Here is a 25465-nt window from a genome sequence, read left to right as displayed (position 1 = left end):
TATCTGAGAACAAGGGAAAGCTGTTCTTTTTTGTTAGGTCTTTAGTTTTTCCATCTGCAATAACACTAAAGACACGACTTTCCTTAACTTCTTTGATAATGTCGTTGCGCACAATTTGTGCCAAAACATCCAAACTCTCATTTTGTATATTGCTACTGGTATACTTTGCATCACCACTAGTCATACGTTGCTCAACAAGAGGATTATGCTTGGCTATTTCTTCTAAAATAGCCAAAAACTTTCCCCTATTTTGTGTGCCCTCCATTTCCCTGTGCCCTCTCTGCGCAATATTTTGTGTAGCTGTCAGTAACAGAACATCCCCTACAGTTCTGTATTTCCGGTTCTCCTGAGTTTTCTTTTGCCTCTCCTTGTTCATAGAATCAAGCATAGACACATTGGAGTCAACGAGTTTATTGAACTCTTTCCAGGCAAACATGGCACTGACATGGTCTTTAGACCTAGCATGTTGTTTCAGACCAGCATCTTTGCATATAGCTTTTCTCCAATTACGGTAACCTGACATTGACGTAAAGCTACATTCAGCAGTGTTTGGGAGTGAAAAGTGACGGCAAGGATAACAATAGGATGAGTCCTGGCTGACGGAGTATTCCATCCATTCAAACTCCTCGAACCACTTGTCATTGAAGGACCTCATGTGGTCTCCTTGCATGGTCTTTGGAAATGTTCTCAAGTGGGGCTGGACCCTCAGATCTTGATTGAGAAATATCTTTAAAAAATTAAAAAAATATATAATTTCATCATTGAATCTATAAAGCATTGATTGGTTGGATGCTAACAAACACAATGCTTTCCTCTGTTATATTAACTATGTTGTTCTCAATTTGCTCTGACCTGCTGAGGAATGTCTGTCTGCCCTGCGTTTCACCTGGTGCTGATGATGGGCTACAGCTGCTGGACTGGCCCTGCCTCGGATGCCTGTCCTCAGAACTGTCACCCTGACCCTGTCTGGGTTCATTGATCTGTACATGACGCTCACATGGCTTCTTCTTAAAGAAACTAACAATGCTGGCTGCTTTTCTTTTCGACATTTTTCACACCCCTGGCTGCTGCTGTAACAGAGACAAGTTGCCACCATTCAGTTGTAACTCAAACTTGGGATTGGGAATGCCCTGGCTGCTCCCAAAAAAAATCTCTGTGTAAAGTGTCTTCATTTAAAGTTAGCAGATTTTCCTTATAACCGCACATTTCGTGTCACATAAACATTAATGCAGGAACCCCTTGATGGTTATTTATCATCTAGTTGGCATCATTAGCTTCGCTACCTAATATTTGTTATAACATCAACTGTTTGTCAGCAAAATGTTAAATGATGAACTAAAGATAATGGGTAAAACTAGGAGTTAAGATAAAACATATCAGTAACTCGTTTGTGTTCAACTTACCGCAGGTTTGAATAGTGCAGAGTGGAAGTGAGAGAAGAGGTGTGCTTGTTTTATTTTCCAGCCGCTCCTGTCCCAAACACTACCACAATACTCTGTTTGGCCCTCACCCCGCCCCCATAAAGCTGTGCTGTAACAACCAACTATCGCTCCTCTAAGGGAAAACAAATTACCCAATGAAAAGACATTATTTCGCCGGGAGGGGGCCAATCAGATTCCAGCAGGGGCCATGGCCCCCGGGGGCCCCTCCCCTCCCTTCTCCGATGCTCTATGAGTCTTCATCAATTATCAGACAATTGTGATGAAGACTTTTTTTTTATGTTCATATGTTACTCAAAAGTCTCAGAAAACAATCAGATACACACAAAAATCCAAGCACATGTTCCTGGACAGTTAACTCAACTCAAAGAACAAATGATTTTCTCCCGTTGACTTCATCTACGTTCTTCTTTCTCTGCAGGACTACACCATCACAATGTATTTCCAGCAGAGTTGGCGAGATAAGCGTTTGGCATATGGCGAGCTGAACTTAAACCTGACTCTGGACAACCGTGTAGCAGACCAGCTGTGGCTCCCTGACACCTACTTCCTTAATGACAAGAAGTCCTTTCTGCATGGTGTGACAGTAAAAAACCGGATGATCCGCCTGCACCCTGATGGCACTGTGTTATACGGGCTGAGGTAAGAGCTTTGCTGCTTTATTTCAGATCATAGAAAGATATATCTCTTCTTATGTGCATTGATTTTATACACTCTATGTGGTTCCTCTGGAGGTTTACATCAGCATTTCTCCTTTTTTAATATGTGGTTAATCAATACTGTACAATTTTTTCCTGTTTTCCATCCTGTTTGGTTTCATCTTCATCTAAGCGAATTAATCCACTGGGGGTTTTTACCTGAAATTCTCGAACTAGTTGCAATTTTCAGAAAGGATTAACAATAAAAACAGAATGACGGGGATGTTAAAATGTTGTGTTTCAAAAAAGGAACTTTTCAGTACAAACAAACTAAGCGACATGCAGCGTCAAAGTCGGTACTGTACAACTGTTTCAGCAACACACTGGTTTTTTTTTTTAAAGGGACAGTGTACATTAATCAACAGACAGATGTAAATGTACCCGGATTGACCGAAAGGCTTATTTTCATCGGCAGATGTTATTTGGCATCATAGAATTAAATGTCAGTAAGTATGACAACGTGACTGCAAGTTTGTGGGATAAAGCTGGTTGTGTCTATCATTACCTTTAAAAGCAACTAAACTAGGGGTCGCTGGTAGCCTAGTGGTTAGTGTGTGAGCCCCATGTACAGAGGCTATAGTCCTCCAAGAGGGCAGCCCCGGTTCAAATCCGACCTATATGGCTCTATTCCCAAATGTCATACCTAACTCTCTCTCATGATTTCTGACTCTATCCCCTGCTCTGTCTCTAAAATAAAGGCGAAAAAAGCCCAATAAAATACCTTTTTTTTTTTTTAACAAACATTAACTAAACTGTTCTGGTATGACCTAATGGTGGACCTAATGGTGGCTAACGTTAGCAAACTTTCCAAGTATGTTATGGTTTGCTGGCTTTAGGACCCTTTCCTCTTGAACTACTGTTAAATAATGTCTAAGTATTATATCCCATAATGATACATAAAAACTGATCCATTCTCCACTAATTCACTCTTGAAGTCTAAAGACAAAGTGTTATGGTAAGGAGAAGGGAAGGATGGATTTTTCATAACATTGTGAATTTACATTTGGAAAGATTGAATAATGAAAGAAGCTTTGGAAAAAGAAGTACAGAAAAATCCATCATCCATGCAGGGATACACTTCCCCTCTGTGTGACCCGAAACAGGATTAGCAAGAGAAAGAACAAACAGTCGATAAAATATTAACCCAGAAGAAACAGGAGCTAGTCATTGACATAGGGAAAGGAGTTATTTTTGTCTTAGTCACGATATCTTTTGTAATATTCCTCTGTCATGTTGTATTAAAACAGAGAGTGAAAGTTCAGATAAATTGCGATCACATGTGGTGCCAGACAAACAAGATCAGCCCTGCTAGTATTAGTTCCTGAGGCAGGATGAGTTTCGACAGATGTATTTTTGGCAGCAATGAAGAAACTTTAAAGCTTTATTTATAAAATCACAAGTCTACAAAGCTCTATCTTTGTTTCAGGACAAACAACAACAATATTTTAGAAAAGAGACAAGCCCATTAAACCCAAAATTCATCACCCCAGAAAGGCTATGCTCCCCACCTTAATGTCCCAGATCACCATGACAAACTAGACACGTCAGTCATCAGTGAGTGTGCACACAGGGACCCATCTGAAATCCCTCAGGGACGTCTCTAAGTAGGAATGTGTCCTGCTGAGGTTTGTTCAAACTCTGAATACTTTGCTGCTTTTCTTAACTCAAGTTATTAAAATAAAGTATTTTGATGGAGGCAAAAGGAGCTGGATGCTTGTTATGTTCCATGAATAAAAGAAAATGACGGGGACAAGGTGTAGATCATATGAGCTAATGAATTATTAATGCAGAAATCAGTATTCACAAACTCAGAATTACAGAATTGGTGCTGACACAAAAAGGAGATGTGATTGCTAAAGGTTTTTTTTTTTTTTACCTTTGATGACTCTCTGCGAGGTATCAGCACAGCCGAAATGCAATCTCACTGCTGCTAAGACCAAGCTGCAGATATCTAAGAGTTATTTCATCACTGATGGTATGACACTTAGACCCGACAAAAAGTGTAGTCCAAGAGCAACATTGTACGACTCTGAGGAGGGTCTGGATGAGGATGTATTAACTGTTTTATAATCATAATTAGCAGTATGTTGATGCATGCTTCATTAAAAGCCAATCAAATGACTTTCTGTTCTGCTATTGCTACAAGGATCTCATATTCTACATCCTACAGACAGTTATCAATACCATTATTAGTCAGAATAATCCGTTTGTGAAAATGTTTATTGGGTATTTATTATACCACCACAAATATAATTTTCATGTTTTTATTTGTAGTGGTAAAAGAATGTACATAAAAAGCTAAACGTAGCCTCTGTTAGTAAAGTTTAGCTAATATGACAGTTCATAACTGTATTTTTCTAATAACCAGCAGGGGGCGACTGCACAGGTTGCAAAAAGAAGTCAGACATATGAAAGATGACAAAAAGTTACTTACCCCCAATTCACACATTGCAACGCAGTCCGTCAGCGCCTCGGTTTTGCTCCTTCGGTCAGCGGGCAAAGTGAGTGCAGTGGAGCGCAGCCATGAGCAGGAGAACTACAAGATCACGCTGGAATGTTGATAAAATGATGTCAAATACGATCGCGACCCGTATATTGTGTTTTATTTTGAAATTGAGCGGACGTGTGTTTCCTTGTCTGACTTCCTATCCGGGTTGTTATATTCTGTCCAGCTTTACATGAAAAAATAGACTCGCAGCATATTTAAAACGGAGCAGAGCGCAGTGTCATTGGTGGCACCCTACAGTGACGGACAGCGGCGCTCGCTGTGGAAACACGATGATTGACTAGACTGGCAGTGAACTACAGCATAGTGCACAACGCTGACGGACCAAGTAGAAAATGGGGGTAATACTTCTCAGCTGATATGATACCTCAGCAAAAATGTCCACAATGACTTCTTGAATATATATGCTGTTCATTTTGTAAATGGTTCCATATTAGACAAAAATGCAGCGTATGCCTCAGGGAATGGCTGCCTGTGATTGGCAGTCTTCAATCAGGACAGAGGTGTAACACTCTGTAATCAACCTCGTTCAAATAAGATCACTTCCTTATCCAAAAACCAAGATGGCCATGACCAAAATGTCAAACTTAAGGCCTCAAAAGGGGGAATCCCAAACCAGTTGATGATATGACGGTTGCTTTGTTCAATTATTCTATACAATCTTTGGTTCTGAGGAAACACTTTGCATGTATGTGCTTCAGCCAGATGATGCATGTATAAACAGGATGGCACAGAAATCACTCTGCGCCACCTGATCTGAGTAAACACTCCCAGATGCTCCACTCAGCACACGTCTCTCAGCACATCCACCTTCCCATGAGAGAGCCAAGCCGGCCTGAGCATCGAGTAAAATGGACTTACGCCAGAAGAAAATGGCATTACACCTGCATTTGCACCTCTGCTGGCTTTGTGCCTGCATGGAACAGCAAAGCTGAGAGATTGCTGGGGACACTAGCCTTCCTCCAACATCTCATCTTCAAGCACATTGCACAGAGCTTTACTGCAAGTATCACACACTGCAGTTATAGTAAAAGCAGATGGTGTCGAGCCCTTGGATCTGTCCTCAGACTGTTTTTTCAGCTGCATACAGTAATTAGAAGCAGTGCATAATCTGCATGCCGTGGTGGTTTCAGGACCTTACAAGCCTCCTGTAAGCATGCAATTAAATTGCTTTGTTCAAATGTTTGACTTTGCCCAAGGGTTGTGTGGACATTTTTTCCCAGAAGAAGAGCGTAACAATAGATGTTGTATTCTCGGCTCATTTGAATGTTTCGCCTCTTAAGTTTGACCGCTTGAGGTTTTTGTTGCCTTAAATGCATTTTCTTGTGCGGGCCGCCTGTTTGAATCCGTCCCCTGTGCTACTCTCGAGCACAGTAAAATGCAAACTGTGGACAATCACATTACACACACTGCTGCACCTGGTGCTGCGCTCTCACCTCTCCACTCACTGTGAAATGTGCTGAGACTGCTGCTGTTTGTACCTTTTCTTTTAGCCTTTATTTACCTTGATTTCTATTGCTTGCAGATACCTCAGTCTTAGCAAAACTTTGATCATCAACCACTTCTATTTTCGAGATCAATTTAAGTACAATCGGACTTTCCCCTATGTCCTCTTTCATTAATATAGCTTGTTGAGCTTTGAATAGTGACTTCTCAGTGACTGCTCTTTCTGAACTAAACCCAGATTTCAGCTAGATCATCTTAGTGTTCTATCATCTGACAAGTTGGGGATCGTCATTATTGAAAGGTTTCTTCATGTATTTTCATAGTATGACAAATGTTCATGCACAGTGACATAATGAGAAATAATTTAGTTCTTCACAATGAACACAAACAAATAATCAATTAAAACAAAATAGTCTGACTTAATTCTGACTGCTTCCCCTGGGCTTAGTTTAAGTTGTTTTTCATTATTGAATGTTCTAATAGTGACATGGGGTAACAGACTTCACAATTATCAACCTGAGGTTGTACCCCGCCTCTCGCCCAATAACAGCTGGAATTTGTTCCAGGCCTCTGACCTTGAACAGCTTAAGCGGTATGGGTGCATGGATGGATAGACGGACGGATGGATGAATGAATGGATGGATATAGTAGATTTAGAAAATGAGTCATTGGAATTGCCCTCAAAACTTCTCATATGTTGGGGCGACTGTTTAGCTCAGCTAGGAGAGCAGGAGCCACATATACAGAGAATGCAGATTGAACTCCCAGTGTCGACCCTTTCAATGCATGTATACCCCACTCTCTCCTACCCTAATCTCCTTGCTCTCATCATCTGTTCTATTAATGAAGGAAAAAAAGCCCCCAAAAAAATGTGAAATGTGTAAACAACTATACTAATTTCTCACAAAGAATAACTGGAAAAAGTAAACGGGTTTGGTTTTGATTGCATGTAAATTTATTGTAAAGAATCATATTCAGGTAGGTGTACTCTAGTTATTAATCTGTTTACCACTGCCAATGACATCTAAATAAGTTGAATTGTAAACTATATATTTATTTTTATATATATTATATTTTTTTTTTCTCTCGTTATTCAAAAAGGATGGGTAGAATCCAAAGATGAAGGTATTATATTCATGTATAAAGTAGGTCCAGAATTCAAATCAAATCTGGAGTTCTGCCCCATGTATCTCAGTTGAATTAATGTTGTTTTGAAAGCTTTGCTTAAATTGTCAATTTTGTAAACTTGAGATGTATGGTGGCTTGATTTTAATCTTGTACTTCATTTCTATTTGGAGAGGAGGGCGCCAGCTGGGTCTGAAGACTGCTGAGCGCTGCAGAAGTTGCAGGACAGCGTCTGGGTGTTGCTAACAAATAAAGTCGCTCCCAACGTCAATAAAAGAAGTGTGTGTGAGCAGAAAGTGTCCGGCCCTGTGTGCATGACGGAGCAGCTTTTTTTTTTCGAACTCGCCAGTGAGTCGAGAGGCTGAATCATCGTTAGCGGGCTGACAATCCAGTCTGATAGTGCACCGGCTCCTGAGAGCATTGAGAGCTTTGTTGAGCTCAGCTTTGTCCAGATGGTGTTTTCTCTCTTCCCAGTCGTGAATGTGCTCTCTCCTGTTCCTCTGTTTATGAAACCATGGAGTAGTACTATGATCCTCTTTAGTAAGCCAGACACCTCACAGACAGGGATACAGGAGCAGACTGTGTAGGTGTCAAAATTATTGCTCACATATCGGAGAGCCTCGCTCGTGGTCTGTAGTGCAGAGCCTCTGGGATCCGCCTCCACGTTGCTTTTAGTTCTCACGTAATGCTGGCACAAGATACATGGTCTGGAGAGCAAGGAGAGGCCTGAAATAGTGAGTGGAATGCACCCAGGGCTACCCACCACAACAGATTTGACTATTTTCCTAGCAGTTGTAAGTTAAGGCCATTAGCCATGTTGTTAATTCATGCTAAAGCTCACGCTAAAGCTAGCTACCTGTAAATGAAAATACTATCGCTAACGTGCTATGATCAACACAGTGTCCCATTCTCCCTCCCTCCTTCAGACTAGTTGTGAGACCCCTAGTTTTGTGAGACTGAAACACTTAGCATTAGCCTGGCTCAGAGCTGCTAACTATGTGACTAGTAAAGGATTGTTGTACGGTATGAAACAATTGCTTTAATCATTTGTTGGAAAACAACAACAAGCAGCCCTTATCACAGTTGCCATACTATAACCTGAACTTATGTGAACACGTTCTACTGAGTACTGTAACTAAACAACCTGTGAACACAGCGCTCTACTCTGTGACATCCTCATACTTTCCTTACAGATATACAGGACAGTCTCACTTTACATGACAAACCTGCCAAAATTCATCACATCGCTCGGTTCCCATCAGATCTAACCGACACACGGGCAAAAACATGACGCTGTTCCTGGATGGAGTAGGAGTCCCTTTTTTTCTGTCGTGACCAACTTTGGTTAAATCTTCGGGGGCCACCTTCATCCTAACCTGCTAATACTGCATATCATGATGAGCTCTGTAAAGTGAAAGCAGATTGCTGAGTGTCCTCTCTGCTCAGGTCTGAGGCTGCTGCTGACCCTCTCTGCTGGTACTCAAACTTGCTGACCTACATCTGCTGACATTTCCAAATCCCAGCTCCTTGCTGTGAGCCGTCCCAACACGTGCCCGCTCACTGATGATTCTCTCCTCACTTGTTAACTGTCACATATAAAGACCATTTTATTCGTAGTGGGGTTTATTCGCTCACTCTGCCAGGAATTCATTTCTGTCCAATACTCCAAGCTGCTGCCTCTGCAGGAGTTTCACTGCTTCATCGTGCTAGCAGGGGTTTCGTCTTTTAGGAGCAGAAACTGTGTGCTGACAGGAGAAGTCTTCCTGTTCATGATCACACAGGAGCTTGCTGCAGCTCCAGGCTTCAGGCAGAACTCTGTAGGGTTTCTCAGGATTGTGTTTTGTTTTATTTCTTTTTCTGCATATAGTAAGATGCAGCATTGTAATGTTTTTTTCTTATGTAGCCTATGTATGCTATTTGTTTTACCAATATTTTACTTTTCAAGCATAATGATGATTTGTATTTTTCTTAAAGACTATGGCTTTAAGATAATGGCTCTCGGCCTGAACAATTCATCACAATTTCAGTGTATGAGCATTTGCATTTAACACAATGCATAGGTCTAAACTTGTGATTTTTAAAAAAAACGAAATGCTCTTTCACTTTGGATGCAGGCCTTAGTATAATGTCAATATTATATTATATTATATTATATTAAAACCATTTTGATGCTGTAAGGTGAAGCTCAAGGTAGTGATCAGATACCTTCAAAATATTTGAATATATTTACTTTTTGGCTTTATTTTGGAAATCTCGATAATTAACAATGTTACTTTACATTACAAACTTTTCTCATATCATGCACGTCTAGAATTCATATTTCTTTAATACTTCATTGTTTAGCTCGATCTATTTCTTAAAAAAAGACGTAATCCATAACAACAGACAAAGTTTCAAAGATCTGCTAATTTCACATTAAGAGATCTTTGTATGTTTTATGATCAGCATCATTTTATCATTTTTCACTACTTTTTAGGATTAAACAACTTTTGAATCCTGACCTGGGAAGGTTTAAGAGTATAAATTAAAGAAAAACCTTTGAATGTTAATTTGAACCATGAAATTATTTGCGACACTGCTTTCCTCATGTTTTGTGTTTTTTGTATTTACTTTTCTGTAGAGCTTCATCTAAGGGGTTTTAAAATTCATAAAAAACATAAAAAAAACAAAATGATGGCTTTGTTCATCAACATTAGAGTGTGTTCATTCTTACAACTTTATCTTCTCCAACCATCTAAAGTACCTGCTTAACAAACCTAAGGGTTGATTGAATTTTAAGTAAAAACCAAAATCTCAATGTCTCATGGGAGTATAGATTTTCCCTGCAGGTCATCCCAAGCTTAAGCAACAGATAGAAATTTCATTGATTTCATTTGATTTTCACTTTACTATAAGAATGATTTTCTGAAACGTGTCCAGAAAAATCCATACATTGATATTCTCATTGCAGAGCAGAGGTGAAAGTAGAGGTGCCTTTGGGCTGGATGGGTAAAAAAAAAAAGATCCAAAATCCAAAATAACAAGGGCAATCAACACAAGCAGTGAAATTCTGAACTGGTTAGAATGAAATAGATTACAACTAGCTGCCGTACATATCTTTATCAAGCATCTTTATCTTGGAGTTCAGTCATGTCAGACATCAAACTTCAAATGCGATAGCAGCAATTTGGTTCACAAAGAGTGATACCTCATTTTTAAAATGTTTACTTAAAACTAATGAGCGAGCAATATTTTAAGATAGGAAATGTAACATTTCTGCATTATGTCTTCAACCGCCTAGAGCTGTTTTAAATGTTAAGTTGAGTTGCGTAAACATCATTTCATTCTTTTCCTACATTTTCAAACTCCTAGAAATTCCTTTTTTATGGGGTCTGTTGCAATTCATTTGATTGCCTGTCTAATGATTAAAAACAGGAAACACCAGAGAGGAGGAAAATCAGCGAATGGTTAATGGTTTTTTGCCAGCAGCAACCTCCAGTGTTGAAAATAAAGCCAAGGTGGGAGTGCCAAAAACTGCAGTTCCCTAAATGTCCACTTGGGGATGGCTCCAAAAGACAGAGACTCCCCATTTAGCCCCATTTCTCTACAACTCTATAGGGGAGATCTTTAAAAACTCATCTGTTTCATTATACTACTCCTAAGAGTTTGGCACGATTTTGGGGGAATTATAAGTGTGGCTGAGTTGACGTGTTGTAGCTGTTTGTCAGAAGGATTAAGGCCTCACTCCCTCATTACCACTTCTTTCCCTGTTACTAGATTGACCAAAGGCTTGGCAGAGTCAGCCTTTCAAATTGAGCACCCTTTATTGTTGGGCTTCATAACACCTCTTGTGACGTCACTGAGACTACACCCATGTTTTTTTTACAGTCGTTGTTATTGGCTGATCAAGCAGAATAAACATCTGCAAGTACATTGGATGTTTAATAAGTTAGCAGCTAACACTGAAAGCAGAGCAGAGAAAGAAAGATAGAGCAGCATTCTTTTGAAATCTCTATCTTTTTTCATCCATTAAATCACTGAAGACATTAATTGTAGAAGTAGTGTTTAACAAATATAGTGTGTTAAACAGACATCAACCACACACAAAAGAAACATTTGGGAAAAGAAAAGAAAATACCCTTTTCCTGATAGTTTTTTTCTTTTTTTTTGGCTTAGATAATCCTGATGGCCAACTGACCTTTCCCGTAAATGTAATCAGGACCGATGTTATCTCCTCACAGAGTGTATAAATGTTATCCGTGCTGCACACTCAGAGCAGAGCAGCTCTGTGAGACAGCGGTGATGTGCGGCACAGGCGAGCTCAACACAATGCAGTTTGAGAAGCTTTGTGCTTGTGCAGCAGAATGCAGCTCAGTGTCACTGTGAATAATAAATAAAGAAACCTGTCACACATGTTGTTTATGTATTATTTTCTTTACTCTTCTGGTGCCTTCTGCTATTCGGCACTCAGTGGCCCCCACATGTGGACATCTGGCCCAATCAGCTTGAGCAGAAACATATTTTGTTTTCCAATTACCTGACGACAGCATGCTGTTCATCCACCATGACCAATTTACAAAACTCCTTGTTCCAGCAATATATTTCCAATGCAAACAGCTTATTATCTACTGTATTACTAATTCAGGTGCTGTAGATTGGTCGTGCATATTTGCTCACTGCATTAGTGTGAAACCACACACTGAAGCAGCACCGGTGGCTTTGACTTAAACATGATTAATAATACATCTCAAATGTGAAACATGCTTTAAAGGGTAAAACTTCATATCCCCCCCATCATGCGCTAACATGCACACAGAGACACACACTGTGCACATCAAACCCCCTCTGAACGTGCTGCTGGCTTCTGACACACAGATGATGAGCTGGAAATTAATTTTTCTATTTCATTTACACAGGAGGGCAGTAAGCGAATGAGTGCTGGTGTGATGAACACACAGCAGCTGGTATGAACAGCAGAATTGTAATTACCGAAATGTGCTGCACGGGTAAATATTTCAGTTAAATGCCAGAGACCCCTACACATGTAATTTGTAGCCAAAGCTGTTTTTCCTGGGCTACTGGATTTATTGACATTCATAAACTGCTATGCATACATCTTTTCTAAAACTACCTGGCAGAAATGCATAGTCGGAGCTGGCAATAAATAAGGTGCATTGACAAAATCGCAGATGCTGAGCAGTTAGTGCTACCCATAAAAGGAAATGCTGCAGACAGACACTTAAAAAAATGAATCATATTTAAGAGTTTCCAGAAAAAGTAGGATAAATAGTTGAAATCCCTCTCAAAAAACAATTTTAAAAAAAGATTAATTTTTAAAAAAAAAGGGATGCTTCCCTGAGTCTCTGGATCCAATGAATGTTACAAGGTTTAAAAAGTTTAAGGACCAACCAAGTACTTTAATATATAAAGACGCTAGCCTTGAATTGTTGAACTCCTGCCGGGTTGCATTAACCTTTTTCAAAACAATAAAACAAAAAAACAAGGAAAAGAAAGTGTGAGAGAGGAGCTGGAGTATGTGGTGTCCTCACTGTCACACACCATGACCTCTCTCTCAACCGGTAACATTTATATGTGGGATTAAATTACTTCTATACTTGTACTTACTTGCCCATCTATGTCCTTATGAGCTCACCTAAAGATAGCTGTGTCTCTGTGTTCTCTCCTCAGAATAACAACCACTGCTGCTTGCATGATGGACTTGAGGAGATACCCTCTTGATGAACAGAACTGCACCCTGGAGATTGAAAGCTGTGAGTAATCCAGAAAAGTCTACATGTTTTTTCCACCTTAAATTATGAAAAGTATTTAACTATTAAAAACAATTTCTCTTTCACATTATGAAAACACATTTTTATTTTAGAGACATTTCACCTCACTACAACATAGAGAGTCAGCATGTTGTAAGAAGAATCTGCTTTATGTCAAAACATTATATTGTTCAATCCTGTCATAAGTTGAAACTGTTCACGATAACAATATAAAATGCAGACCCGGAAGCCTAGTGGTTAGTGGCAGAGGCTGCTATGTAAAGTGACCCTCACTATTAACTAATCCCATTCACAAGCTGCTGCCGATGCAGCGGGAGCAACTTGGGGATAAGTGTCTTTCCCAAGGCCACATCTTCCGGTTGTGAAATAACCAACTCTACCACTGAGCCACAGCTGCCCCCAATTTCTGACCCTGTCCACTGTTGTCTCAATAATAAAGGCTTAAAAAGGGCAAAAATATCCAGCAAGTTTTTCATGGGCACGACTCACATACTCAGCTCTGCTGCTCATCCCACAAATGCAAGTTCCTTACAAATGTGGCACCATTTAAAAGGGAAATAAACAGGCTTTCCAACAGTATAAGATTTATTGCCAAGAAGCATTGTTACAACAAAGCAGTAATCTACCAAACACAAATGTCCTTACTTTTTGTGCAGTGTTTACATAAATTATATAAATATTTCAAATCTTTATGTACTGTCAGTGGTTTATACAGACTCATGTAATTGAGACACTCATAAAAGTGAGAAAGCTGTTACTTGGTTACAATCATTACCTTAAAATTTCCGCACATACAATAACTACTGACATAAAACGTCTTCTTTTTTTGTTGATGTATTTGTGTGTGATGATTTAGAGGAGCCATTAGTGAAACATTTTCGATCTTCTCCCATTGTGTGCTTATTTTTCAGTAGTGTCCGCTCTTCACTTGATGACTGTTATGAGAAATAGAGATGAAATGGTGCTGCTCTGCTAATGTGCATTGATTATTGTTCCCTCAGAGTGACACATGGACAGGGCACCACTGGATCATTGCAGGCTGAAGGCAACAATGATAACATTGATACGAGGACATTACTCGACCCTTTAGTGTGACCCTTGACCTGTAAATGACATCAGTGTCATGACGTTCCTGAAGAAGTGTAGTTAAATATTAGCTCATGTACACCTCAAGCTTTTTAATGAATCTTTTCACCTTGGTCACATTACTGGTGACTAATAAGAAGCAATAATTAGTTATTGGTGAAGTGTCATTACGCACCTGATTCAGGAATGATTCATTAAGGAGCTGATCAGTATGTAGATCTGGATATTTGATTTGGATATTTGGAAAGTATCCATCACTTTGTTACTAATAATCATTCTTCAGTCATACACCCTTAAAGGAACAGTTCAATTTTTTTCGTGTGAAATAAGAAAGTTAGAAAAGAAGACCTCGAGTCTCAGCTTGTGGTCAGGTAACCTCAACATGATGACCAGACAATGTCATGTTTGCTGTCTTTGTAGGGAGCATAAGACAAAATCTTTAACTTATTTGAAAATTGTTTCTTTTTTTTTTGTTTAATCTAGTAAGCTCTGATTATTTTTCAAATTCAGTAGCTTTAAATTGGCTCAAACAACCTATATTTAAAAATGTATTATATATTATTGAATCAAGTTGTTTCAGGTTCATTCAAGTTGCATTATTAAACTATTTAAATAAAGTTTCTAAATGTACCTCACATCTCATTTCCATAAGACTCTAGCTTTGGTTTCCAAACCAGCAGTCACAGTTTAAAGCTCTGAAACAGTCTCTTTATAGTTTTTATTTATGCAGTGAGTTATAATGCCATTGAACAAATACACTCAATATTTTGAATACATTAAATCAGTATTTCAAGATACAGATTTTAAACAGTCACAGTTGAAGCAGCAGAGCCTGAGATATCTGGTTCACATGGGTCATGCTTCATTAACGTTAAATCATATATTAATATCATCACAAAACCAAAGTCAGTTCTCAACATCGAAACTTCTTTGAATATGAAACAAGTGTGAATAAACTTGAAATCAGAGACACTGCTTGTCAACAGGCAAGGCAGGAAACCACTTGGGACCAGTTCGAGGCCCCAAAGCAGTGGCCGAAAATGTGCACATTTTGCAATGATGGTAGCTAAACCTCCTTAAGCGGGCCCCATCTGACAGCACTCACTCTCATTGCCCTGCCTAACACTGGTTGGGGGGCTCCCCAATTGATTTTTGGCTAGGGCCACAATAGACTATAGAATGCTTGTAATTTCCAAACACAAGAAAAGGAAGTCTTGATCACATCGTCAGGGTTAATTTTTCTGAAAACCATACGAGTTATCTAACTCCTCTTACAGGATGAACACTGTTCTTCTCCACAATACTTGTAAACCAGTTCTGATATCTTACATGTGATGTACCCTGTAGGATCATTCAGGGATGACAAAGAAGATGTGGAAATTGTTCATGAATGTGTACTTCGACTTTGTAAAGTAAACCTGCATGTGAGCTGATTTTGAAAAAAGGTACAGACCGAACAAATAGGAGAAAATAAACCAGACTTCACTTAATATTACACATTATCTTATAATTGCATTGTTTCATGTCTCCTTTTCCTCCAAATGCTTTTATTTAGATAAATCAATACCGAGGAGAAAATGTGCTGGTGCTTTAATTAAAAATTGTATTTGCTTGATCATTTTCATTGACCACAACATCAATCAGCCCACTTGCTCGATACAGTAGATATTTGCAGTTCTTGGGATAAAAGTGCAGAGTGTTTACCCTCGGGACGTCAGCAGGCAATGAAATATGGATATGCCATGAATTAAAAAGTTGCAGGAATATCTGCTCTTTGTGCTCTGCACTGGTGGGACCTGTGCACGCTAAGCGTCAGTTTGATTGATTACACAGGCAGTTGTTTCAATTTCATGGACAATGTCACATTTGCTTACCCTATAACCTCGGAGGGAGATTTAATGGTAATGAATCCGGGTCTCTTAGTGAGTTTAATGCCATCCAGGTCTGGACGTGGGGTAGTAGGATGTGAAATGTAGTAACACTTCCCGTGCTGAGGAATGGCTGTGCAGTGAATGCATACTGCCCCATTGACATAAATCTACTGCTGTGGTCACTTTCAATGGCTCTGCCAGCGGAGAATGTGTGTGCACGCCGTAGCAGGTGACACATGTTAATAAATATTCATGGCGGGGTGTAATGCATGCAGGGATAGTCTAAAGGTTTTGTGTAAAGCACAACAGCTTCTCTCGTCAGTTGGACGTTTATTTTTTTCTGTACTAGACCTTACAGTTGACTCTTCCAGGACATTAGAGGCAAGAACAACATCTTATTTATTTAGGTAACTTTAAGAGGTTTAACAGGTTCCCAACAAAAACTCTCAAGGCTTAGACCTAGTCTACATGTCGACGAGTATTTTTTAAAACGTGCTTTATGGCCTTTTGTACACACGCAAACTGTGTTTTAAGGTCACTGAAAAAGCACCTTTTGGAAAACTCCTTCCAGAGTGAAGATTTTCATGCGCTCTGTCACACTGCGCCTGAATGGGCAACTTTGAAAATGAAATGGTCAGAGGAATGGCGAGAACATTTTTGCACGTAAAGGACATCGTTTTTTTGACTAGGCATGCTCATGAATGCCGTAACAGTTCTTTTTGCGTTTTCATGTGGACAAAGATTTTTTCGAGAATTTAGCGTGTTTGGACGGGAATATCTTTTTAAACAGAGGAGGAGAGCCTGCCTACTAGGCCTAAATTGTACATTTTAAAACTCATGTCAAGAGAAATTATTGACAAAAAAATGAGTATTCCCATCACAGCTGGGTATCGCTTACCATATCTCTGCCCAATATGAGAACACATGATGCCAGTAGGGATAGATGCTAACTTTATGAACCTTTTCTTTTCTCTCATGTGACACCAATTATGTTAATAGAAGCATTTAGTTGCCCCCACAACTCTTCCTCTTATTAATCGTTGTGACAAGAATAGATTTTAACTGCAAACTCCATCAAATACATTCTGCCGCAATTTATTACACAAAGAAATGATGTGGTCGTAATGGGCATCTCACACTTCAAATTGAAGAAAAACCTTGCTGTGACAAGCTGCAAGCTAAAACATATTAACAGTATTTTTTTATAGATTAGAGAGCATAAAGAACCAGAGTGTAGAGATTATTCCAGGTATTGTTTTACTGCAGCATTGATGTTCTTTTCTCAAGGAAGAGAGCACAAATTTCCATCCCCAAGATGCCATTGCATACATTTTTTTGTGACAGTTGCCAGATTTTGATCAATCTGATGTTATCTCATTGAATATTTGTTGAAAGTATGACAGGATTATGTCGCTTATACATTTGTTTTTGTTTTTTGTAGTCCAATATGTCCAATTAAATGGACTCACTTCTCAGGTAAATGCAGATAATAGTTTTAAAAATGATAATACTTAACAAACGAAGCCGAATCAAATCACAGTGACATTTGTGTTCTGCACAGAGGTTAGAATAAAGGTACAAAAAATACTAATCTCCAGTTTGTTCATCGAGAACCCCTAGAAAAGATTTCATAACCCCAAAAAATACAGTTATGCCATCACAATGACAATCATATTTATTTTATTGTTCTTATATTCATGCTCTACCAAAAGAGTTAAAATACTTTTAAAAAATGTAAGCATGCCCAGAATATAGAATAGTATGCACATGAAATGTTGAGACGACAATACAATTTGTGGTCTTGTCTTGGTAGGTCCTGAGAGCTTTGCTGTTTGTTGGAAAACAATATTATTATTAATATTATTTTACGCAGTCCTCAAAGCATTAGAAACACTTTTAAAACAATATTTATTCATTTTTCATTCATGTAAACCATCAAAGAGGTTGACAAAGGTACTTGAATTTTTAAATCAACATCCAGTCATCATCCATACTCGTTACATGGTTAACGTTGATGTTTCATCCCCACACTAACACTCCACATGTTCTCTCTCTTCTTTCCCTCATCCTGACCTCTGCTCAGACGGATACACCACGGATGACATCAAATTCTTCTGGCAAGGAGGAGACAGCGCTGTGACGGGTGTGGACAAGTTAGAGTTACCTCAGTTCTCCATCGTAGATATCCGCCTGGTGTCCAGGGAGGTCAGGTTTACTACAGGTGAGGCTGTTTGAAACACAACGGGGCTGAGCGTGTTGAGTCTTACATGCTCTATAAACCCCTCTGCATGAATGTCATCACTGTGAGTGAGGACACTAATAAACACGTCATCTTTGCTGCGGGGACTATGATTATATTTAGGTCAATCAGAAAGACAATTTCCTCTTGATAGCAGATCGTGGGTGGCCATTTCCACACATTTGTAGGATGTTAAGAGACTTGCAAAAAACAAAGTGCAAATAAAGTACAAAACATTGACTCACAAGAACTAAAATGAATGTCTTCTGACATATGTCATCATCATTGTTCCGATTACAATAATAAAAAATAACGTAGTTACTTTCTGCTTCTATTTCACTTATTAGGACCAAACAAGGCGATGAGTTTTTACTTTGTAGGATGGAATTCTCTATAATGCATTTCTTGATTGAGTCACCAAAAAGTACATGGAGTCACATATGCAGTAGTGTGACAAAGAACCAGCTCCAAGATTTACTTTTTATTAAGTAAAACTACAGTCTAGAAACACCCAATTTGAATAACATTTTCATATTTTTTAGCACATTTATTTACAACCTTAAGTGTTTGACATTTAGAGAATGATATATAATTATATACATTCTTTTCAAGAGTACGATTAGAAGATAAATATTCCTGCCTAGTTGTTATATATGTAGCTTATCCTAGAAGACAGGTAGCTTAGCTTAGCATGTAGAGTGTTGGTTGGAATGGTGGAAAACAGTGTCGCTCTATTGACAAAAAAATATTTTTCCCAGCACCACTAGCACTTACTGATTGACATGTCATCCTTGGCACAACAATTGTAGTTATGAATATTTCTACATCGTACATTTTAATGCAAGTGTGACATGTGACCTTCAAAAGGAAGCAGGATGAGATTTTTTGTTCGATAACACTTCTTACAAATGTACAGGAAAGAACCAGGAACGATACAAAAGGGGACTCCTTGTCCACAGGGGGCGCCAAAACCCAAAAAGCTGAAGGTTCCTCAATGAAGCTTTGAGTTAAGGATCTGATTCGTTCTTTAAAGATGAATCCTTAAGAATGTCTGCATCTAAAGCACAGTACAGTGTACCATTCATATAATAAAAGGAGAGCTGATAAATATTTGACACTTTAAGTTTGGATGTACAGTTAGAGAGGGAAGTTGGCCCATAGATGGTTTTACTTTTAGGTCTTAATCTCTGAGACAACCAAAGTGGTTTATTATCATATTATATTATTCTTCCACTTTAAACAACCTCCCTGTCCTAAAAGTCAAATGTGAGTGTTGTCCTCATGTTTGACTTTAATGAAATCTGCACATACTTGTAGCCCCCATTAATCTCAGGTGTAACTTGGGAGATCTAAGTCTCACACTTCATGAAGTATGTATGCTAAGGTATTGATTCATCAAAAGATTTAGAGCAACCTAGAGATGATGAGGTCATTCATCATTGTGTGCGGCTCAGAGCAAATAGCCTTTTAGATTAAAACCATCACACTTATCTGAAGCCTTTTTTCTTTGGTGACACGCTGGAAATAAAGCTGCAGATAGAAAACACCGAATGGAACTTAATTCTTAGAGCAATTTGTATTGTTTCCGACCTCGTAAATATCCTTCTCTAGCTAAAGCAGAGAGATCACAGTCTTGATGTTTATATTGTTTTCTGCATCAGTGTAGTATTGTTGTGGGTTTTATTTTAATTAAAGTGCCGACAAAAGAGCAATCCACGTCTCAGCACAGTCAGCTGATATGTCCCGGCAAACTGTGCGGAGGATTGACTTACCACCTTTGCAAACATACCACACTTTCCTTCCTCTCTTAGTGTAAAAGCATGCGATGCAATTATGCACCTCTAACACGCCCTTTTGGTAATGTTTAGAGGACAGAGAGAGTACGAAAGAAAAGCAGAGCAGCTCTCTGTGACAATCCTCAGAGGGACGCTGGAGCTGCCTGCTGAGATAGGGGGTTGCAGAAAAATCTGCCGTGTTTGCGACTTTCTGCCATGTTTAATTGGAATCGAACTTGTCCCTGGAAAGGAATCCATCGCTTTGGGGAAATTAAGTGCTCCATCTGAACAAATGGAGAAATGACTACCCTACGTGTTGTCAAAGTGCAGACTTTGGAACTCTTAAGTTGTGCCAACGTTTCTCCCTTCTCCTCTTTTTTTTTTTTTTTTTTTACCGTCTGATGTGATTTGACTCTGCCCTGCTCCTTTTCATGATATCACTCCAACCCTTTTTTTTTTCTCCCTGACAGGTTCATATCCAAGGCTTTCGCTGAGTTTCAGGATTAAGAGGAACATTGGATATTTCATCCTGCAGACGTACATGCCCTCCATCTTGATCACCATCCTCTCCTGGGTGTCCTTCTGGATCAATTACGATGCCTCTGCAGCTCGGGTGGCCCTGGGTGAGACACAGCCTCCATGCTGCATTATTAAACCTCCACATGTCTTCATTGAAATCCACTTACTGTCTCAGGAGCTAACAGCATGTGGTTGACACATGTTCATGTGACATTCATGGTGATGTGCACATTATCTACATGTAAATGAAATGATCTACTCTAGAACTAAAGAATTACTAAATGCAACAATCACACACCCATGCAATAGAATCAATAATGGTTATTTCCAGTCAGTCAAATAACTCTGCCATGATTTTTACACTAATCACAAATGTACTTTGATTTTACTATGATTTCGCCTGGGATACATGATTAGTTTTCTACACATTAAGAGAAAAGAATCAGTCATATTTCTGATGGGAGAACCACATATATTACCTATATAACTATGTACTGACTTTGGAGACGATCAAACAGTAACTGCATTTCACTGGAATTTCCCTGAACTCAGTTTTTGTAAAAAGCACAAATCAAGAAAAGCGTCCACATTTTTTTGAACAGAGATCAAGCACTCCGTTAACTTTAATTTACTTGACAGGTGTAAAGAATAACCAATTTATCAAAACTGTTAACCCTACTATGCCAGGTATGTTAATCGTGTGGCCTTCTTCTATTGACAGGAGGAGGCGGCACATTGTACTTCAATGTTTTTTGTGTATTTCTTTGTAGTAAAATCGGCTCCATCGTTACTGTTTTAATCTGTTGATTCAAGAGAGTGGTAGAATGAGTAAAAAAAAAATCCTCCTTCACTTCTTACTGAATAATATTGAGGCACCTGTACTTTGACTTGAGTATTGTTGCTACATTTTGCTCTTTTTTTTGGGCTACATTTTAGAGGCACATATTGTCATTTCTTACCCTTTCATTAACTTAAAGAGGACATCAGGATACCCCTTTTCCACCTTTTCAGACAGTCTCCTGTGCTGTGCTTTTGTCAAAATATAACATGAATCAAGCGCCAGAGGAGGTTTGTGACCCTGTAAAAACCAGCTCTCTCAGAACGCTCCGGTTTGGTGTGTGTGTCTCTTTAAATGCAATGAGCTGATAGAAGTGTGTTTATGAGAACTTCAACTTTTTGTACTTCAATGTAAAACTCTACAGGTGAGAATTTTGTACTTCTAGTCACAAAGCTTTGAATGCAGGACCTCACTTTAACACTCTTACTAAAGTACCACATTTCTACAGTACTGTTGCTCACAATGTTTCAAGTGAAAAATGACTTCTCCTTCTGATGCTGAATTTTTTTGTTGTCTCTGTGTGTGCTGCTGTGCTCAGGTGTGACTACGGTGCTCACCATGACAACAATTAACACCCACCTAAGGGAGACTCTCCCAAAGATCCCGTATGTGAAAGCCATCGACGTCTACCTCATGGGCTGTTTTGTGTTTGTGTTCCTGGCCCTGCTCGAATATGCCTTTGTAAATTACGTGTTCTTTGGCCGGGGCCCTGCAACACAAAAGAAAATCAATGAGCGGCTGAACAAAACCAACAACGAGCGCACAAGATACGAAGAGAAGCGCCTGAGGGAACAGGTTTGCATCCTCATCTGCTACCTCTCTTTCACCCCACTGCTCCACGACAGTCAGAGTTCAAGTACAACACAGCTATAAGATTTGAAGCCATATTCATTTATCCAAAGACACATACAGTATACAGTATTCCCTGTATAAATCTTCCAGGTAGCATACTAATGTCACCACAGCCCAATATGCATTCACCGACCATCATCCATCGCTTTCCCCTCAAGCACTGACTGCTTCTTATCGAGCAAATCCTTGAGATAATGATTCATATAGCTCTACAGTGGTGTTTACATTCTCATTTCTTATTTAGGGTTGTTGTCTATGTTTATGCTGTAGGCTTCATTCACTCTCAATCTGCTACCTTTGTGTTTTCACATCAACAATGTAAATGGACGAAATCAGAAAATGCAGACTTAAATAAGGCTGAATTAATTGACGAGTTTTACACTGAAAGGGTCAGACTGAATGAAGCCTATCCTTGTGTTTTCTGTGTGAAGTACTAAATGCTTTTCTCAAAGTTGATCCTGTTAATCTGTGTCTAATGCATTGTGTAATCTTTTGAACAAATTGTGCTTATTTGCCAGGATTTTTATAGCCGTTTTTAATGTTCTCTTCATTTTTCTTTCACATTGCAAGGACTCCATTTCCTCGCCGTTTCAAACCAACACCTTCAGGTCATATACACAGAGAAGAAATCTGTATCTCGAGGAACAAAGAAAAGTTGGGGTACATGTATTTAGAAATCATATCGGCTGTAGGCCAGCCTTCACAATAAAAGTCAGCTTTTTAAGATTTGTGTCACAGTTTTGCAGATGAAAAGAGATTTAACTTTAAAGTGTGTTAACTATTTCTGTTGCATGCTTAAATGGACGTTCCATATCATCCCTACATTTTGCTTTAAGCTTTTACAGCTTTTGGGATGGGAGGTGGGGTTAATGTAATTTTTATTATGAAGGGAATGTGGGGCTTCAGCTCTTCCTCTCCCCCCCTCGCTGACTCTCTTTGTTGTTCCGCCTGTCCTCGCAGGTGGATGCGTATGGAAACATCCTCCTCACCACGCTGGAGATGAACAACGAAGTGATGCCTTCTGACGTGGGGAGCAGCGTCAGTGACTCTCGTAACTCCGTCATGTCCTTCGACAGCTCTGGGGTCCAATTCAGGAAGCCCATGGCGCCCCGGGACGGCTTCAGCCACCACTCGCTGGATCGGAGCGCCATGCGGAGCCGGGCCAACTGTCGGCTACGGCGACGCTCCTCCAAGCTCAAGTTGAAAATCCCAAACCTGTCAGATGTTAGCACCATTGACAAGTGGTCCCGGGTCATTTTCCCAATCACCTTTGGATTTTTCAACCTAATCTACTGGTTGTACTATGTGAATTGATGTGCATCCCACTAGGAATCATGGGCCATATTTTGAGAGCACATTAAATTGGCTTTGATACAGTTCCTAAAATATGTATACACATATACAAGTTGAACATATGTATATGCATATTTCTATATATTATATTTATATATACACATGTGAAACCTGAAGGACCTTTCTGCTGTACAAAGTATTAATAGGATGACTTGAATGTTTAAGAATAATTGTGAGAGAAGAATTTCAAGGCTTTGAGTTTCTTTTTGCTTCTGAAAGAAACAAACAAACAACAAATAAGACCCCATCAGGGGTTTTTGGAACTAAAAGACTGCATGATATTTTTGCTAAAAAAAAAAACCAACAAAGAAAAAAGAGAAAGTGAAAGCTCTTGAGAGAAAAGATGTCTCAGAGTCCCATCGAACTTTTTATTGATACTTATTGTGATCAAAAATCCTCTTCTGCAGCTCATGAAATCAGTGGTGGCTCATGTGTTCAGGCATCAGCTGAGTGAGATCCTTGATCCCCCAACCCCCACCCCTTTTTCTGTCCAACAACCCCACCATTACCCATGGATAACATGCACGGAAATCTCCGGTTCTACTATGTACAGCAACCTTGTTCGGATTATGTGTTGTTCCTTGGGTTTTTTGAAGTGGTATCGTTCTCTTTATCAGACATCGGTCTTCATTTGAGGGCCGCCTGGATGGGATGTTTGACCGCCGCAGAGTCAGCGCAAACTTTCTTTTCTCTTCTCATGTTATTTTTAGAAACACATCCTTGGGGGAGGTGGTCGGGTGGGGGGGTTTTGGGGTCTTTTTAATTATGGTTAAAAACAAGTGCTGATTATTGTAGATATGATTTTGTCTTGAAAACTACTGTGATTTCCGAGAGTGTCAGAACATGTTCTAGAGCTAGGGCATTATGAGATAAAAAGAGTCAAAGGTATGCATTACTCATTTTGATTGTGTGAAAAAAAGAAACATATTCTATACATTTTATCATTCAGATGCTCATGAAAGTATACTTGTACTGTTGATTTCCTACAATTGATTGATTCACATAGAGGTCATTGACGTCATATCCTGCTTTGTGTTTGCTATAAAGGAAAAACGGGGGATTGCTTTTGTGATTTGTTGAAATGTTTCCACCGTGAATATGTACGGACATGTATATTCAAAAGAGTCAACATATCAGCCCACAGTTTGACCAGGTGTCATTCACTATACAGTATTTGATTTGTTTTTGTTCCTTTAGTGTTGGAGTCGCAGTTCTTGAAGGCAACATAATTGGGGGAGTAATGGGCAGAAGATTTGGGGAGAAGGATTCATTATTTACGCACAAACACTTCAAAACCCAGAGAATTCAAAAATACGAGCTCAATCTGGAAACATAAAGTCATTCTAGCGTGAGAAAATGTTGGATAGATGGCTTAAAAAGTGCGATAAGGCCTCACATCCATATGCAAAGAGAAACAAAAACTGAGTTTCAAGTGCTCAGGTTTGTCCCAAGATGGGGGAAAAAGTACTGTTGGACCTTCTTTGCGGGAAATCAGAGAAGATAATCACATGGTTATTAATTAGGGAATCGTTTAGCTTCTAATAAAAGTAAAAGACTAAAATATGAAGATTCAAGGGTAAGACAAAAAAAGAGCAAATCGTCACATCTAAAATTCTCCAATGCCTGTATAGCTTTAACTGAAGTGCAGATCAGCAACTTCCTCTGTGACATCTTCACTTCAGGCGGGCTCTACTGGGAGCAACAGTCTCTGTGCTAAAACCAACACAACCAAATACACCACTGCGTCCTGTAGCACAATAAAGTGATACGCAGCACAGCCAGGTCCCTGAGAATCATACAAATGGAAAAAGAATGGGAAATTGTCATATTCACAAACACATGAGGGACTCGAGGAAGATGGAAAGGCTGCAGAGTAATCAATTTATCATCAGAAAAATCCACTCCCCTCTGGAGCGCAGGGTGCAGTTTGCATACAATGTCTTCAGAAAA

At 39.3% G+C, this 25465-nt stretch overlaps 1 protein-coding gene across 2 annotated transcripts in view; it reads left to right on the top strand.

The window, feature by feature from the left end:
- The window catches only part of gabrb4 (gamma-aminobutyric acid type A receptor subunit beta4), a 68435-nt gene extending 44180 nt beyond the window's left edge, over positions 1-24255 (top strand). For both annotated transcript variants that reach the window (XM_061055642.1, XM_061055643.1), the window contains 7 exons: positions 1861-2081; positions 12882-12964; positions 18023-18160; positions 20424-20576; positions 21849-22105; positions 22733-22822; positions 23123-24255. In XM_061055642.1, coding sequence (XP_060911625.1) covers positions 1861-2081; positions 12882-12964; positions 18023-18160; positions 20424-20576; positions 21849-22105; positions 22733-22822; positions 23123-23476 — 1296 coding nt within the window. In that variant the 3' untranslated portion in view covers positions 23477-24255. The remainder of the gene's footprint in view (positions 1-1860; positions 2082-12881; positions 12965-18022; positions 18161-20423; positions 20577-21848; positions 22106-22732; positions 22823-23122) is intronic.
- Positions 24256-25465: the final 1210 nt, after the last annotated feature.

Source organism: Labrus mixtus, chromosome 14, assembly GCF_963584025.1.
Source record: "Labrus mixtus chromosome 14, fLabMix1.1, whole genome shotgun sequence".
NCBI classification, from domain to species: domain Eukaryota; kingdom Metazoa; phylum Chordata; class Actinopteri; order Labriformes; family Labridae; genus Labrus; species Labrus mixtus.
The sequence above is the reverse complement of the archived record's forward strand: the minus strand, read 5'-3'. Positions and strand labels throughout refer to the sequence as shown.